The sequence below is a fragment of the Varanus komodoensis genome, unplaced genomic scaffold, assembly GCF_004798865.1.
Source record: "Varanus komodoensis strain SLA01 unplaced genomic scaffold, ASM479886v1 scaffold20_1, whole genome shotgun sequence".
Classification (NCBI taxonomy): domain Eukaryota; kingdom Metazoa; phylum Chordata; class Lepidosauria; order Squamata; family Varanidae; genus Varanus; species Varanus komodoensis.
Window position 1 is genome coordinate 9,823,572 of NW_025335587.1, and position 16,314 is coordinate 9,839,885.

At 42.5% G+C, this 16,314-nt stretch overlaps 1 protein-coding gene across 4 annotated transcripts in view; it reads left to right on the forward strand.

Annotated features, from left to right (window-relative positions):
* Nucleotides 1-9,243: 9,243 nt before the first annotated feature.
* ALG6 (ALG6 alpha-1,3-glucosyltransferase) overlaps nt 9,244-16,314 on the forward strand; it is a 56,277-nt gene continuing 49,206 nt past the window's right edge. For 2 of the 4 annotated variants that reach the window (XM_044429895.1, XM_044429892.1), the window contains exons 1-2: nt 9,244-9,301; nt 14,339-14,450. In XM_044429895.1, the coding sequence (XP_044285830.1) occupies nt 14,369-14,450 (82 nt within the window). In that variant the 5' untranslated portion in view covers nt 9,244-9,301; nt 14,339-14,368. Of the gene's footprint in view, nt 9,302-12,484; nt 12,504-14,338; nt 14,451-16,314 lie in introns of those variants that run through there. The other 2 variants (XM_044429893.1, XM_044429894.1) reach the window with 2 other exon arrangements.

Below are 16,314 nucleotides of genomic sequence, written 5' to 3' on the forward strand. Positions count from 1 at the left end.
GATGGCCTTGGGTCTACTTTAATGGGAGGAAAGTGGCTGTGGAGAGACCAGGTTGAAGCAGAGAATCAACAGAGTGGGGACTTAACTGATCTTCCTCAAACTGGTGCCATTCAAAAGACCTTAGCCAGGAATTGAAAGGGAATTATAAGGAAAGCATAACAGAGACTGAAAAGGCTCTAAACATCAGGCATGTTGGTTCAGAATCATGGAAACTGTAGTTCAACAAATTGGGAAGGCACCAGGGGAAAGCTGGGTTACCCTTTTCTCTCCCTCCAGAACTTGCCTCACTTCTCTCCCCATACCATAGGCAAATTCATTTGCCTGCCCAAATAACTTATGGCACTCCATTATTACCTTAACGGAGATGGGAGGATCAAGGATAATAATAGCAATACTGGCCTACTTAACAAGGCTGTTACCTTTAACGTAATAAAGTTACATAACATAGTTATTTTGCTAAAGTGTAATCGGTCTGAGAGCTAGGAAGGAAGATGGCCTGGGAACCCAATTTACAGTTCCATGTATTCCATCATAAAAGAAAGGTTGGATATAAATGTAATAAATAAAAATGCTATATTGATACTTGATTTTATGACTGTCATTTGTGGAGAATTTTAATTTAGCATACTGCTACAGTCTGTTGCAGAGTTTACTGAATGACTAATCTAGTTCTATTCAGTGATTAATATTCCTTGAGGAGTATCATTTGAAGAAGAGCTCTCAAGACTGCAGACATTATTTTCAAACTATTTAAAGAACTGACAGCAAAATGTCTTATTTCTGACTGTTGTGTCACTGTGTGGCTCAGTAGACGCTAACTAATGGCATTTATTTTTCTTACACTGCAGAGCGCACTTACTCAGAAGTAAATTGCATTAATTTCAGTGGGATTAAGCCTGCAATCCTGTCTCCTTTTAGAGCAGAAATCCATAGGTTTGTACTCATCCTTTCATGCAAAAAGCAAAACACTACCAGAAACACTTAAAATCAATCCTTAAACTGGTGAAGAGATATCTGCTAGCTGTCATTATAGCCTTTTTTTTAAAGACACAACCTTTTAGATCCAGATTTACTATACTTCATTCCATTTAAAGATAAAATTTGATCCTCAGTAGCAAGTTTGTCTCCTCCAAATCATCTGAGAGGCCTTCCTGAAATTTGGACTGCGTGTGGCAACCTTTGCAATGGTATCTGTCCAGTCAGTTCTACAGTTCAGCCACAATTATGGAGGAAGGTCAGTGGGACTTAAGCGGTCAGTCACACATCTTCCTGTCACCTCATCTTTTAAACTGAAGATTCCTGGGAGTAAACCCGGGGACCTCATGTAGGCAAAGTGGATCCTGCTTCAGTTGATTGGTCAATTGATGCACCTGGGGAATGCTGGGAGTTGTAGGATTTTTTTCAGTCTAAATATGCAAATGATTGCACCCTGTCGCTGCAGTCTCCTATACATGTGCACTTAGAAACAAGTCCCATTATGTTCAATTGTGCTTACTCCTAGATAAGTGAGTAAAGCTTATAGGATCAGTTAAGATGTTTGTATACATGCGTGGTGCCCCCATTTCGCTTGTCTCCAAATCATCCTTCCTATCATCCTTCTAACTATGGAATACGCTCCCCAGAGAGGTTTGCCTGGCGCCGATGCTTTATTCTTTTCAGCCTCAGGCGAAAACCTTTTTATTTTCCCATTATTTTAATGTTTGGTTGATTTTATTTGGGGCTTTTATTTAATGTCATCGGATGCTGTGCTGTTTTGTTTTATTCTATTTGTTCTCTCAGTGAACGGCTTAGAAAAGTTTTTAACAAATTCCCATCACCCCCAGCATAGCAGGAGATGATGGAACTTACAGTAGAAAACATGGCCATGAAGAGAAAGAAGGGCACCAGATTGAGGAAAGGTCCCCTAAATCAGCCTTCTAAGCGCCTACATACTCGAGCTCTGATTTCTTCCTGGTGGGATCAGAATCGGTGCAGCTGTGTGAACACGCCACCTGAGCCGCCTCCAGCACTCCCGGGCGGTCTTCTCTGCAGGGCTGGTCCTTCCGTCAGGCAGCGCGGGACTGCCTCTTCGGGCAGCCTGTGCTGGGCAGAAGAGAGAGCCCCGTGCCCCCCAGTCCCCCTGCTCCGGTGGGAGAGAATGCTGGGCCATGGCCCATCTTGGAGGAGGATTTGGCCACCAGTCCAGTCAGCTTGCCTCAGCTGGCGAAGCCCCTGGAGCAGCCCTGGCCAGAGAGAGCGGGAGGCAGATGCTTCCGACAACAAATTTTTGGCATCGTGAAAAAGTCACCAATCGTTATTACTTTGCCGCTGCCGGTTATTACTTTGCTTTTGCTTGGCCTTGGCTTACGAGGCGCTGGCTCGCCGACGGGCGGCCACTCTCTTCTCCGCCTCAGGAAGCCCTGCTGCATGTGGATGCGATTTACCGGGTCCCGATCCCACCGCTCTGCCTGCTCCTGCCACTGCCCACCCCGGCCCGCGACTGCCGGGACTGGCCCGCCTGCCCGGTTCGAGGCCCGCCCGCCGCGCTTCCTTCGTGCGCGTCTTCGCTCGCGAAGGGTCCGCGGGCAGCCGCGCGACCTCGAAAGGATCGCAAGGGGCGGGAGGGAGCGCACGTGGGAACGCCGGCCGGGAGGCGGCGGCGGCGCGAGCGGGGCCTGGCTTGGGGACGAGGGAGGCGTGTAAAAACCCTCGCCCGAGCGGGAGGGCAGCTGGTGCTGCGAAGCTGATCCCGCGTGGACGTGGCCGGTTTGGCCAGTGAACCCTTGGCTGTTCCCTTTCCCTTCACCGAGTGCAATGGACACGGGGGATCACCGAAGTCCCGCGCGGTTGCGCATCAGTATTCCGGCTGTAAATGAGTTGCTGCGGCTCTTTTCGGGAAAGAGCTGAGAAAGAATGACAAGAAATCTATCGCGAACCGCACGGATTAAAACGAAAAAGATCTGGAAGCAACAAGAACTTTCAAGCGCCACTTGGATTTATTTATTTATTTATTTGGCGCGGTTTTGTGAGCTCAAGGCAGGGAACAAAATACAAACATATACAAATTAAATAATACGGCAGCAGTTTAAGACAGACGAGGAAACACACCCCACTTGGCCTTTCTGTAGCTCTCCAAAATGATAGCTGTCTGGAGGGATTATTAGCCTACACTGTTTAGCCGATAGAAAGCAATGCATCATAAATCACTAAGGGTGCAGCGCTGTGCATGTGTCGGCAGCAAAAAGTCATGCAAAACTCGCAGGGCTTTTTTCTGTTTAAATGAGCAGGATTGAGCCTTGAAATATATTTATTGGAGGAAAGCAAGAACAGTGTCGATATGAACGGGAAGTCTTCTATGTATTGAGGATCGAGGCACCTAGAGAGCGGGACATTTACTAATACCACCCGAAAAGATCGGCCTAGGTCACCATTCACTTTTCTGCCTTACTTCAGCTTTCTGTGTCAAAGGGAAAAAGCGAATCTTGACAAATTGATTTTTTTAGGGTGTACAATAAAGTAAACAGATTTAGGCTGCAATCTGAGACACCCTTACCTTGAATGAACCCCATTAAAAACAATAGAACTTGCTTCTGAGAAGAACTGTATATATTGATCCTCATGTGACTAGTCCTTACTAATGGCTCATAGACCATCACTTTCAGTTGCTGATTTGTAGCCACAAAGTATGCAAGGGTATAAGATACTGGAAGCTGGTTATGATTTAAGGATGTAAATGAATCTTTGATCTGGACAGAAATAAAAGTAAAATCTAGCAGAAATTTACATGTAACTAGTGGAATCCTAGTGACAGATTTTATTTTCCTGGGCTCCAAGATCGCTGCAGATGGGGACTGCAGCCAAGAAATTAAAAGACGCTTGCTCCTGGGGAGGAAAGCTATGGCAAATCTAGACAGCATACTAAAAAGCAGAGACATCACCCTGCCAACAAAAGTGCGTATAGTCAAGGCTATGGTTTTCCCAGTTGCAATGCATGGCTGTGAAAGCTGGACCATAAGGAAGGTTGAGTGCAAAAGGATTGAGGCCTTTGAATTGTGGTGCTGGAGGAGACTCCTGCAAGTCCCTTGGACTGCAAGGTGATCAAACCAGTCATTCCTAGAGGAGATCCACCCTGACTGCTCTTTAGAAGGCCAGATAGTGAATATGAAACTCAAATACTTTGGCCACCTAATGAGAAGGACTCCCTGGAGAAGAGTCTAATGCTGGGAACAATAGATGGCAAAAGAAGAAGGGGACGGCAGAGGATGAGGTGGCTAGATGGAGTCACTGAAGCAGTTGGTGTGAGCTTGGGTGGACTCTGGGAGATGGTGGAGGACAGGAAGGCCTGGAGGAATGTTGTCCATGGGGTTGACAGGACTTCGGGACTAACAACAACAAAGTGGAATCCACTTAAACATGAATACAGGGTACTACATAAATGTGGGGATACATAAATGACTACAATAAACTGGGAACATTATGTCAGCTACACAGCTCAATCCTAGACACATCTATTTAGAAGCAATTCCCATTGAGTTCAAGAGAATTTACTCCAAGGAAATGTGTATAGGGCTGCAACCCTAAATGCATTTGGAATTAAACCCATTGAGCACAATGCAATTGAGCTAGGCTGTGATCCAGTGCATACTCATCTGGTTGCAAGGCTCACTAAACTAGATTGGACTTACTTCTGAGTAGACATACATACGTTTGCACCATGAACCCTCTGCAAACATGCATGGGATGGTGTTCATTGGTATACAAATATAGCTTACAAACTAAATGCAACAGGTGAAATGTAACTATGGATATATGATGAAAATATACTGAGAAAATGAACATTTAGTCATTCTGGCCAAATAAAGGTTACCCAAGCAGGAAATCTTTCAATGTCTAGGAAATGTTCCATGGCTGACTCCACATATGTACGTTCACCACTTAAAGACTGTACCACCAAGTGATGAATGTCATAATAGAAGCAGATAGTCAGACAGATCTCTCCAACCCCATTAACTCAAAACACTTGGTCCATGCAGTTCAGATGTGCAACTACAAATCAGAACTGGTAAGATATCAAACTATGAACTTTGACATGTGAATCAGCTTTAAGGCTATCTTTGGCTGTCCCAGAACTGTTACTGGCACCATGTTGTTCTTATAACCAGTATTTAAATGTCATGGGGTTCTATTCAATGTTAGTCCCATTCATATCAATGACTCTGTTACTCTTAAGGTCCAATCGTATACAAGTTTAGGCAGAAAAAATTCTCATGACTCCCAGTTTCCCCCACTGGGAAGTGTAGAGCATAGGATTGTGCCATTCATAGGATACTAAATTGGATACTATCCCTCATACCCATGTTACAGGCACACAATCATGCCCTACCTTTATTAAAAACAAACAAAAAATAAAAGATTCACCTAACTCTGAAATTACTAAAAGTTGGGTGAATTTTGAATTGCCATTCTACACATACAGACTTGTACTTAAATATAAAAATGTAAAATCCATCTACAATTATAAGAAATTAATCAGTTACAGGATATACCTATTTGCATAATAAGGAATGGAAGGTATTATGTGTGCAAGGAAGTAATGGTTTACAGATGTTTATTTGCCATCAGTTCTGAGGATACAGCACAACCTAAGTATCTCTACTCTAAGGTAAGGTCTGCTTAAAGATAAGCCTCTTAGTAGTGGGATTAACTGCTAGGTAGTATGTATGGGACAGAAGTCTTAACAGTGCAATTCTGGGCATGATTAATCAGAAGTAAACCCAGCTGAGTTCATTGGAGCTTACTTCCCAGTAAATTTGTATGAGATTGCAGAATTTGATCCCTTGTAACAAAAATAAATTGAAGGGGGAATCTAAACATTGTAGGTAATTGGAAGACTAATTAAATGGATTTCCCTTTGCCCCTGCACCCTCACTCCTGTTTTTCTGGTTGAAAGAGGGGATTATGAAACTTAGTATTAAAAAAAACCTTCCTTATCTATTTTGCTTACTTGTTGAATTTATCCAGTTTATTCAAGTTGTTTTAATAACACAACTGAACATGCAGAAGAAAAGCTTTACCTTACTGACCTATTTTTATTTCATTCTGATTTTTGTGGGGGTGGGGAGGCTGGATTAGCATGGATATTGCATTTTCAAGGACCTCAACAGTATTAAATAGATTGTTAAGTACATTTTATGGCTGGAAAGTCTGTTCCTACTTCTTCCTGGAAAGATGTGCTAAGTTCATGTCTACCTGCTACATTACACACTCACTAAAATACTTCCTGAAGATGTAATACCAACACTCTGCATTTTAAAGTACATATTGCTATCTGTTTTAGTGCTAGTAAAACCCATTTCCATTCCCAGGAACTTAAGTTTTGTCCCTCTAAGAAAAAAAGATGTTTATGGTTTGGATTTAGACAATGGCATGCTCAGTTAAGATGAATTGCCACTGAAAGCTAATACATGTGCGGAAAAGCAAAGCCTGTGCATTTTGCAATAAGCCTTGCAAAGAGAGAATGAAAGAGAATCAAGGGGATTCTGCCTTTTATATTTCACACTTGATTCACACTCTGCTCTGGTCAATAGAATTAATTACTCTTTCATGATCCAAAACTCATGGAATACTTCTCCCCTCCCTTTCACTTCTATGGCATTTCCCACATCTATTATAAGCCATCCTGAACACCTTCTGGAAAACTGAAAAATAGATGCAATAAATAAAATTCTTTGAGTATGCACAGAGTAGCAACACTCTGGGACTGTGTGCATGCATGTGTTCCAGGTCAGAAGATTTTATTTCCTTTTATAATTTATATTAGAATGTATAATTTTATAAATCAAACACTCAGTTTTTCCTTTTATTTATTATAGAATATTTATATTTAAACATTCTAAAGTAGTTTACAACAAATTATAAAACAATATGTCATTATAAAAGCACAACATTTATACACGTTAATGGTTGGGAAAAGCCATAGTGGACAAGTTTTTAATAATCAAAGAAAGCACATCATCTGCGGAACATCACAGAGAGGTAGTTGTTCCAGAGGTTGCTCTCCAAAAGAAGGTCTGTTGCCACATTTATTTATTGTATTTCTACCCCACCCATTACCAGAAAGGCTCCATTTGTTGGTGCCAGGTGACACTCTGCAGAATGTGGCACAGGCAGGATCCTCCCCTGAAGATCACAGTGGCCTAATGGGTCTATATTATAAGACATGTTCTTTCAGGTAACTTGGTCAGAAGCTATTTAGGTTATTTTTTTGATAATAAGAACTTGAAGCTGGCTTGGTAGCAAAGTGAACAGCACAGGTCTTTCAACACCTGTGTTGTGCATAGCAAAGCATTCTATTCAACAGCTCCGCTGCAACATTCTGCGCTAGCTGCATCTTCTGAACTATCCTCAAGGACAACCCAAAATAGAGACTATCATAGTAGTTTAGTTTTGAGGTTATTAATGCTTAGAACACAGTGGGTAAGCTATCTCTGCCCAGGAACGAGTGCAGTAGATATTTCAGCCAAAGTTGGTAAAGATCCACAGTGAAATGGAAATCTGTTGAGTGTGATGACAGTGATGAATCTAGGAACATCCCTAATCTGTGTACACATTATTTTAGGGAGGCTGCAACTCCACCCATCATAAGTAAACTCTCTAATTTCTAGATTCAGGTACCACTTACATTTACTGCCTCCATCTTACCAGGATTCAATTTCAGTTTGGTGGTTCCCATCCAGCCCACTGCAGAAAGAACTTACTAGCACTTCAAAAGTACATAATGTGGAAGTTCTCAGAACTCCTAGGGGTGTACAGACCAGATCCAGGAAGATTGCTTATGGATAAGGGAAAGAACTGTGATCTGGAAGGATGCTGGTTCAAATCATAGCTCAACTCCCTCACAGGGTTATTGTAAGAATTATTAAAACAATGTAAATGAAATCATACTTAATAATTACAAGGACTGCATCAGTGTGCATGGCACTAAGAGAGAGTATAAGATATTGACTCCAAGGAGCTAACAGGGTAACAAGAGGAAGAGAAGAACGTAGAGGTGGGGGAAACAGAGAAAGTATATGAATACTTAGGTTTGATTGCAGTGCTGAATATGATCCAGGTGGGTGTACCAAAAGATTATGGAAATAATGGGTTTTGAAGAAGGAACAGAGATGGCATCATGAAGATGTTCTGGGAGCCAGTTCCATTCAAGGGAGAAAGTGGTAATTTGAAGGAGCAGGAGACCTATGGATGGTGCAGGACTTGAAGAAGCAAAGCTCACAGGCAGGGATGCATATGAATAGAATGGATAGCAAAGGCCATGAAGGAAATACAAGGAGTTTACCCAGGACCCAGGAGCAGACAGAAAGTCTGTTTAAAGATTTAGGGCTAGGATATAGAAAGATCATGTCTCCTGACATTTCAAATGCCTTATAATTGAAAAGTAAAGATTCTTTTCTAAGGTTTGCTCTCCCCTTCTATCAACCTGCTGTCCTCCAATTATTCTTGAATATGCTTAAGAGAGAGCTTCATAGCAAAGATCCATGCAGTGTCCCCATGGAGACTGACACTGGTGACACAGATGAATCTACTAGTACCTCATGGGATGACAGTTTCAGTAGATGAATGTGTTTGAGGAAATCACATCCACTTAAGAGGATTTTTCGACACTTGCCCAGGAAGCAACAAGGCTTAGTTGTGAATTTATCACCATACTATTTATCCAGTAAGGAAAGACAGATTTCCAGCTCAGGGTTAAGTTCTGTTAACTATTCACTGCTACATAGCATGCATTTCATAAGAGAATAGCTTCATTTTCTCTTATCCATCAATTACAACTTTAGAAACATTTTCAGCAGTAGTAGGTCTACTTGTCAGCCTCCTTTTGTCCCAGATCCCAATTTACAGCACATTGTATCAAAGACACATATTTGGCTGTATGCATTGGCATAGTAAACAGAAGTCCTTAGGATTCATTTCTGATTCTTCAGGTAGTGGTACAACCTCAATTTAATAACCCCACCCAGCGTTTTGAAGGACACAGCCAAGGACATAACTGCAGCACCATCACTTGCGGGGTTACGCTCTTTCAAATAAAAATGGTATAGGCCGGACTAATTGCTCACAAAAGCGATCTGCACAAGCTTTCTCAGAGGGACAAACACGCGCTTTATTTTGAGGAAGCGCCGGTGAAACGTCCCGAAACGAAACGTCATTACGCACGCACGCTCTCGCTTGAGCCGAACCTACTGCGCATGTGTCCCGACTAACGAGGCGGGCAAGAAAGCAGGTCGAGCGCGCGCACGGCTTTCAGCGCCCGTCCGTCTCGGTGAGTTCCGGAGTATCTGATTAGTGAAAGGGAGGCGGGCTCACTTCGGAAGAAATGAAGGGAGGTCGGGAAGGAATAAAAGGCAATGCGTGAGCGAGCGAGTTCCCTGGAAGGTCTCGGGTGCGCGCGCCTGATCCGTGCGGGGTCTTCTTTAGACTTAGATCGCCGCCGTTGCCTGGCAGGATGGGCGCCTCTAGACTGGAGAACTGAGGGCCCCTAGACTAGTGACGCTGTGCTGGACAAGGGAGCTGAGCTGTACGAGCGGCTCTCCGGAGGGAGAACAGCCGCTCTCCGGCACAGGAAGGGAGGAGGAGCCCCGGCCCGAAAGCCGGGCAGGAAGAAGCGCCTGGTCGGCCCGCGTAGCTTCCCTGCTCTTGACAGGTCTACCCAGTGGCTTCACCGGCTGGAATTCAGTTCATTGGGCAAGCCTTAACGGTGCTCAAGAGCCCCTGTCCCGCAGCCCTGCCCGCACATTCATTCCCTCAGTCCACAGACACAGAGCCCCGAGATTATTTTGCTAGACAACTGGGGCTGAAACTCTCTACCAAATCCTGTTTGAACAGCGGGGTTCAAGCTTGTTATATGTGAAGTAAATAAGTACGTTCCTGAGCATGGCCAGAATTCATTCGCTTTCTGTACCGAGGCACAAAATGCTATCGCTGCTGCATGCATGCAGGAGGGGAGAGGGCGTTCTGACCAGTCAGTGTACCATTGAAAGAACTTGAATTGCAACGCTTCTTTTTGGTATCAACCATGGGGTAGCTATTCTTCCACAGTACTATAGAGCAGCACAGATAGAAGCCTGGTGCACGCATTCTGAACAAGCCACAATTTCAAAAAATGGGTCATCATGATGTGTGAAGCAGGTCATTTTTTGTTTCCATCTGAGACAATTGCATTGAGCAGACAATACAGATCTGCCTCGCATCCTGTGCTTGATGATTTGGTCCAAGAATTGGTTCTGCTGCCAGTTACTTGGTTTTGAGAGAACTCTGAGCGGGAAGGGAAGCTGCTCTCTGTTTTAAAACAGCTTGTCTTCTAACTTTTAGTTATCTTACAGCTATATACAGTTATCTTACACCATGAAGAAGTAAATGTAGGCTTGTCTCCCAGTGCTGCAACTTGTAATGACTCCCTGACTTGTGTCTTCAAATGTGTTTGTCATATTTGCATGCACATTTTAAGTTTATTTATTTATTTTATTAGGATATTTTTATCCCGTCCATTACCGTCTCTGGGTGGCTCACAAGATAAAACACCTAATAAATACATCAAAATAACACACGACTGAGGATATCAATAAAATCATGATTAAATATTTAAACTTTAAAATATTGGGTAAATAAAAAGGTCTTGACCTGGTGCCGAAAAGCATATATGCCGAAAAGCATATAACATCAGCACCAGGCAAACCTCTCTGGGGAGCACATTCCACAGCCGGGGCACCACCGCAGAGAAGGCCCACTGTTGCTAGGCAGTGCTTGTCCAGGTAAGGACACAGCTGATGGATCAGCCGAAGCTGAAGGCTACCTGGGCCTCCAGGGATAGTTCTGGGTTGAGGAGTCCTCCCAAGCTGCGGACCCTGTCCTTTAGAGGGAGTGCAGCCCCCGTTCAGGACAGGACCAGAATAACTTACCTGAAAACCTGAACCACCTACCGAAAGGACCTTCATCTTACCTGGATTGAGTTTCAGTTATATGCTTTACAATGTCATACCAGTGTAGCATGCAGAAGTGGCTCTCTCATAACTTTGAGTGTTTTAGGAACAACAGAAGCTTGTTTGAACAGCCATCCGTAGAATACCCTTCAAAATGATAGGTCCATTGCCTGTCATATAGATATTTAGGTGGTCTGTTTATGTAACTTCAATGCTATCCCTCAATTTTGTGGACAACACTGTGGTCAGGGCTAGAAAATATTACAAATTCCCTAAGATACGTGGACCATATTTTAAACACAGCACATTTCCTACATGAAAACCATTTTTGTATAGGAAAATGTTTTAAAATCATTTGCAGTTGATCCAATCGGATAAAAACATAGAAGCAAAGCAAGTTAGAAGGGGCCTCCGGGGCCATCTACTGTGACCTCTGACTCTGCTCATGTAATCCCCAAGATGAGGTTGTTCAATCTTTCCTTGAACACCTTCACTGAAGGGGCCTCAACCACCTCCCTTGGAAGCCTGCTCCATATCCTAGGGGTCCTAACCGTCAGGAAGTACTTCCTAACATCCAACCTGAAGCCGAGTTCCTTGAGCTTTGCCCTATTGGAACCAATGACATCTGACTTCTAGATTATCGCATGCATTCTGTTTCACTGCACATAGCAGTACTTTCTTCTTGGAATATAATATTTGGAAATGTTAGGATATGTAGGGATTCTGAGTCCTGCCCCCACCCACCCCCACCCGATTTACTCTGTTTTACAGCATAGGAATCAACCTTATACCAACTGATATTCAATCCAATGCTGTATAGGCTACATTAATTTTTCCTAAGAATTCCCATGCATTGCCATGCTGGCTGGAAATTATGGAAATTGTAATCCAACACATCTTGCTGAAACTAGGTTGGAGAAAGCTGGTTTATACTGGCAGGCAGCTGCTCTTTATGGTTTCAGATAGACATCTTTCATAGTCTTGCATGAAGTAAGCAAGGATTGAACTTGGGATCATTTGCATGTACTGCTACTGAGCTATGATGTATCTTTGTATATCAGTATTACCCAACCAAATGCCTTCCAAGTATTTTGTACAACAATGCCCACAATGTATTATCATTAACTGTGTTTACCAGGTTGTTGGGAGTTGTAGTCTAAAACAGCTGAAGAGCAGCAAGTTGTGGGAGGCTGCTTTAAGGGAAGGGATGGTGAACCATCTCCACTCATGTTTTTCTAGATGTAAAACGCACTTCAGCAGATAAGGTGATTTTTCATTGAGGGAAAAAATTCTTCCCCATACTGTAGCAATAAAAATTGGGGCATTCCTCCTCACTCCAGCTGAGTGAAAATAAGGATTAATTTGGCTTGAAATGCCATTGTCAGTGTTTACAAATGTAACTTATTACATTTCTTTATACAGTGGAACCTCAGCTCACAAATGCCTCAGTTCGCGACCAAATCAGGTTGCGAACAGAAATTTTACCGCAGGTTGCGAACTCTGCAGTGGGTGACGATCGTGAGTGTGTCCACCTTCCCTGCACAGGTGCGATCACGGTCATGCTGGGAGGGGGAGATTGCTGCGATTGTGCCCGTGTTCCCTGTCCAAGTGCGCTCACGCTCGCGTCCCCCCTGCATGCCTGCGCACACGCCTGCCTCCCCCCGTGTCTGCCCCCACCCCCACATGATCGCTGGGGGGGGGGGAGGCTGCGATTTTTGTTGTTCTTTGTCACTTCGTTTCAAGTTTTTATGAGTAAAAAAAATAGTTGCAGAACAGATTCACCTTATTTACATTGACCCTTATGGGGCAATTTGACTTGGCTTATGACCAATTTGGGTCACGACCAGAGTCCTGGAACAGATTAAGTTTGTGAGCCAAGGTACCACTGTATATAGAAACTGACTTAGGTAGAATCATCTTCAAGCTTCTTTCACATACTCAGAGAAAAAAGAAAGAAAAAAACACTTTGGAGTCATAGGTTAATATTTATATTTTTTTCTTGATAGCTTGTATATAGTACTTGGATAGAATATTAATATTGTAGCAATGCCTGCTGCTCAAACAGACTAGTCTAAAACAGCCAGGCATTTCTCCTTGCTGCTCAGTAGGGATGAATAACATGTAGTTCCTGTTGTCCCTCAGTGTGGCCTCTGTTGCTCCAAGTATGACAACCAAGGATGGAAAATCTGTGGATTGCTGCTGAAATTTGGCCGTAAAATGCTGTGGAGACTTACTAAGGAAAAAATTAACCTAAGCTATGGATACTTATTAATGATTATTACCTTGCATTTAGACCCTGCCCTTTCCTGTTTTGAGGATCTTAAGACAACTGACATAGTTCTCTTTCACTCCATTTTTATCCTCTGTAGGGTAGGTTAGCTTGGGAGATTGAGATTGGGCCATTGAGTAATCCAAAGTCATCTATTGAGCTTCATGGCCAAGTGGGTACTAGAAACTGGATCTCCCATGGCCCCTGTCCAACACTTGAACCACTATACCACACTGGCTCTCTTTGAAAGCAAGCTAAATTAGTCCGTAGTAAGACTTTATACTGGCTTGCCCCTACATTTCAGAGGCAAACTTCTTTCCTCTTACCAGAGCAAAAGTGCCACTGTTAGGGAGGAGGTCCAGGAGGGGAATGGCCCGCAGCCATCCAAAGTTGTCCACCTGCTTAGGGTGACTACAGATGGGTTTACCATCTTGTGAAGTTTATCAAATGTAAACAGGGATTTTCAGTCTTGCTCTCTCTCTGATGCTTTGGTCAGTGGAATAAGAAAATGTCTTAAAACCATAATCCTGTACACATTTACTTCGAAGTAATGTATCAGTGAAGTTTGCTTTTGAATAAACATGCATAGGATTAGGTCACGCATTTTGATCATGACTAATTCCAGCAGTCCAGATCTTGCTACAGATTCTGTATAGTAGTCGATAGTCTCCTTGATAATCCCTTTCAAGTAATATTGGTGGTTCAGACTGCAAAAGTGGACTGTTTCTATACTTTCAAATTTATCACAGGTATCTGGATTTTTCTATTTTGTTTGAACTTACACAGAATTGCACCCACCTGCCTTAGTGCTACATTCAATCCACTTGGCTACGTCTCTCTTTTATGACCAGAAACAAATCAGTAAAGAATCCATTTTAGTGACATCTCTGATTGCCATAGAAGAGCATTTCCTGCTCCAAATATGATTTCGCTGGATTCATTAATTGCTTTTAGCAGCTTTATCTTACCTATAATCGCAAAATCAAAAAGGTAATAAGTGGTTCACAGTTGTGTTTTTGGGGCTATCCTCAGGATACAGAAATCTCAGTATGTACACTCAGGGACAAAAGCCTGACTTGCATGACATCATTGTTTCTGTTTTTGTTTAAAGGTGCTTTCTGATGTGGCCTGAGGAGCAGCTATGGAAAAATGGAGCTTAATGACAATTACTGCATTACTAGGACTTGTTGTCCGTTGGGCTGTATCACTTGGATCTTATTCAGGTAGTATTTATTAGGAATGTGCCTGGACTAGTGTATGGTTTAGGAGGTTTCTTTTTGAAGTTGAGATTACAAATATATGGTTGTTCAGACAGGGAAAGTATGTACCACAGTAACATTTTGAACCTCAAGTAGCCTTTTTCTTTTCTTGATAGGACTGCAAACATCAACATAAATGTTGCAATGTTTGTGTTCTTTTCCCTCCCCTCTCATATCATACTCATTCATATTTTCCTAACTTCTGGTGTCTTTGACAATTTGTCATTCTCCAAAGCAAGCTGATTTTAGTTCTGTAGGTTCAACATAGTTCAGATTTGAGATATGAACTGTGAGGTATTCCCATTCCATTATATTTCAGGTGTTTTAAGCTTTGGAGTTTCATTACCATTCTATTTCATTTCCTGGCTCGGCAGGATGGGAGTTGTAGTCCATCACAACTGTTAGGCACTAGGTTATAGAAGGCTGTGTTAGATAGTTGAGATTAAAGTTTGTAGGTAACAAATGCAAATGAGGATTATTGGTTTATTTTTCGTGGATAAGAATAATTAGCTTGGCAAGAATTAATACCAAATGGTGGTTTATGATTATTACGCAAGATGTGAAAATGTATTAAGGTTGAGTACCCAGACTATTCAACCATAATATAGTTGCTTCTGTAGTTTGGTGATACAGAAAACTACCTAGAATGCATTGACATTGACTGATCTTATTGTAGTTCTTTTACTTTTTATACCAAGAAACTGTCACCACTGTAATAAAGAGCTGTTGGCATGCTGCTTTGAGGTTCTGCTTAGTAATAACTTGTAAAATGTTGCACTTTGCAGTTTTCTCCTCTTTCTCCTGCCCCTACCCCAAATGAGTGAGAGTATAGACTACATAATTACAATTCTCTGCTTTGGAAAGCATTTCCAATCCTGCACATATTCTGTTTAAAGACACTGACTTTAGTGAGATTTAGGTAACTTAATTACACAGAATGGCAGCATATGAACTAGAGAAACTAAAATAAAATGTCTAAAAAGTTTATGTAGCTGTTCAGTTTAACTACCTGCCACTAGAGTTGAAAGTCTTCTGGCTTATACACATCTCTCTGTTTTGCATCATGCTTACAGAGATACCCCTAACTAGATTTGGAAAGCTGCTAACATTTTAATGCATTTTGCCTGGCTGTTCTTGCAAGTAACATACCAGGCATAACATAGGGTAACATAGAATGCTAACCCGTGTGTTATGTACTATTTTGACTTCCTAGAAATTGGTGATTTTAAAAGGCCTAGCTGTGACTCCCTTCCCTCCCCTCCTTTCCCCAGCTTCTCCACATTTTCTCCTTATGGCTATAATGCTTAGTTAATTCTTCCAGAAGAGTTGATTGACACACAGTGTGTTCTGGAATCCCAACAGCTCCAACTGGGGAGTAAAGATGTGAAGGTCAAAGTGAGTTGGGCTCTAGGTGCTGCAAATTGGCATGAGTTTGTTTACTATAAATACCAAGACTTCTTCTCTTGCCATGGTGACCATATGTAAAGATTGGCCATAGCACATCCTTCACAGTCAGAGTCAAACTTCCATAAACTAGTTTCTCCAACCTTGTCCTCCAAGCCCTCTTTCCTAGGCCTTTATTTCATAATTATCTCTCCCAGTTAGGATTGGAGGCCCTGTTTATTTAGCCCTACTATTGCAACTTCCTCAGAATCACAGCCCAACTTCTTCAAATCCAAACTGACTGTGCATGCTCATGGCCTAGTTTTTCTTGTACAGCAGCCTTTGGTTGGTCAGAGCAGAGTCTGAGCTTTTTTCTTCTTATTTCTCCTGTACCTGGATAGATATTTTATAGGTACCCCTGCATGGAGTGGGAGGGTTAGACTAC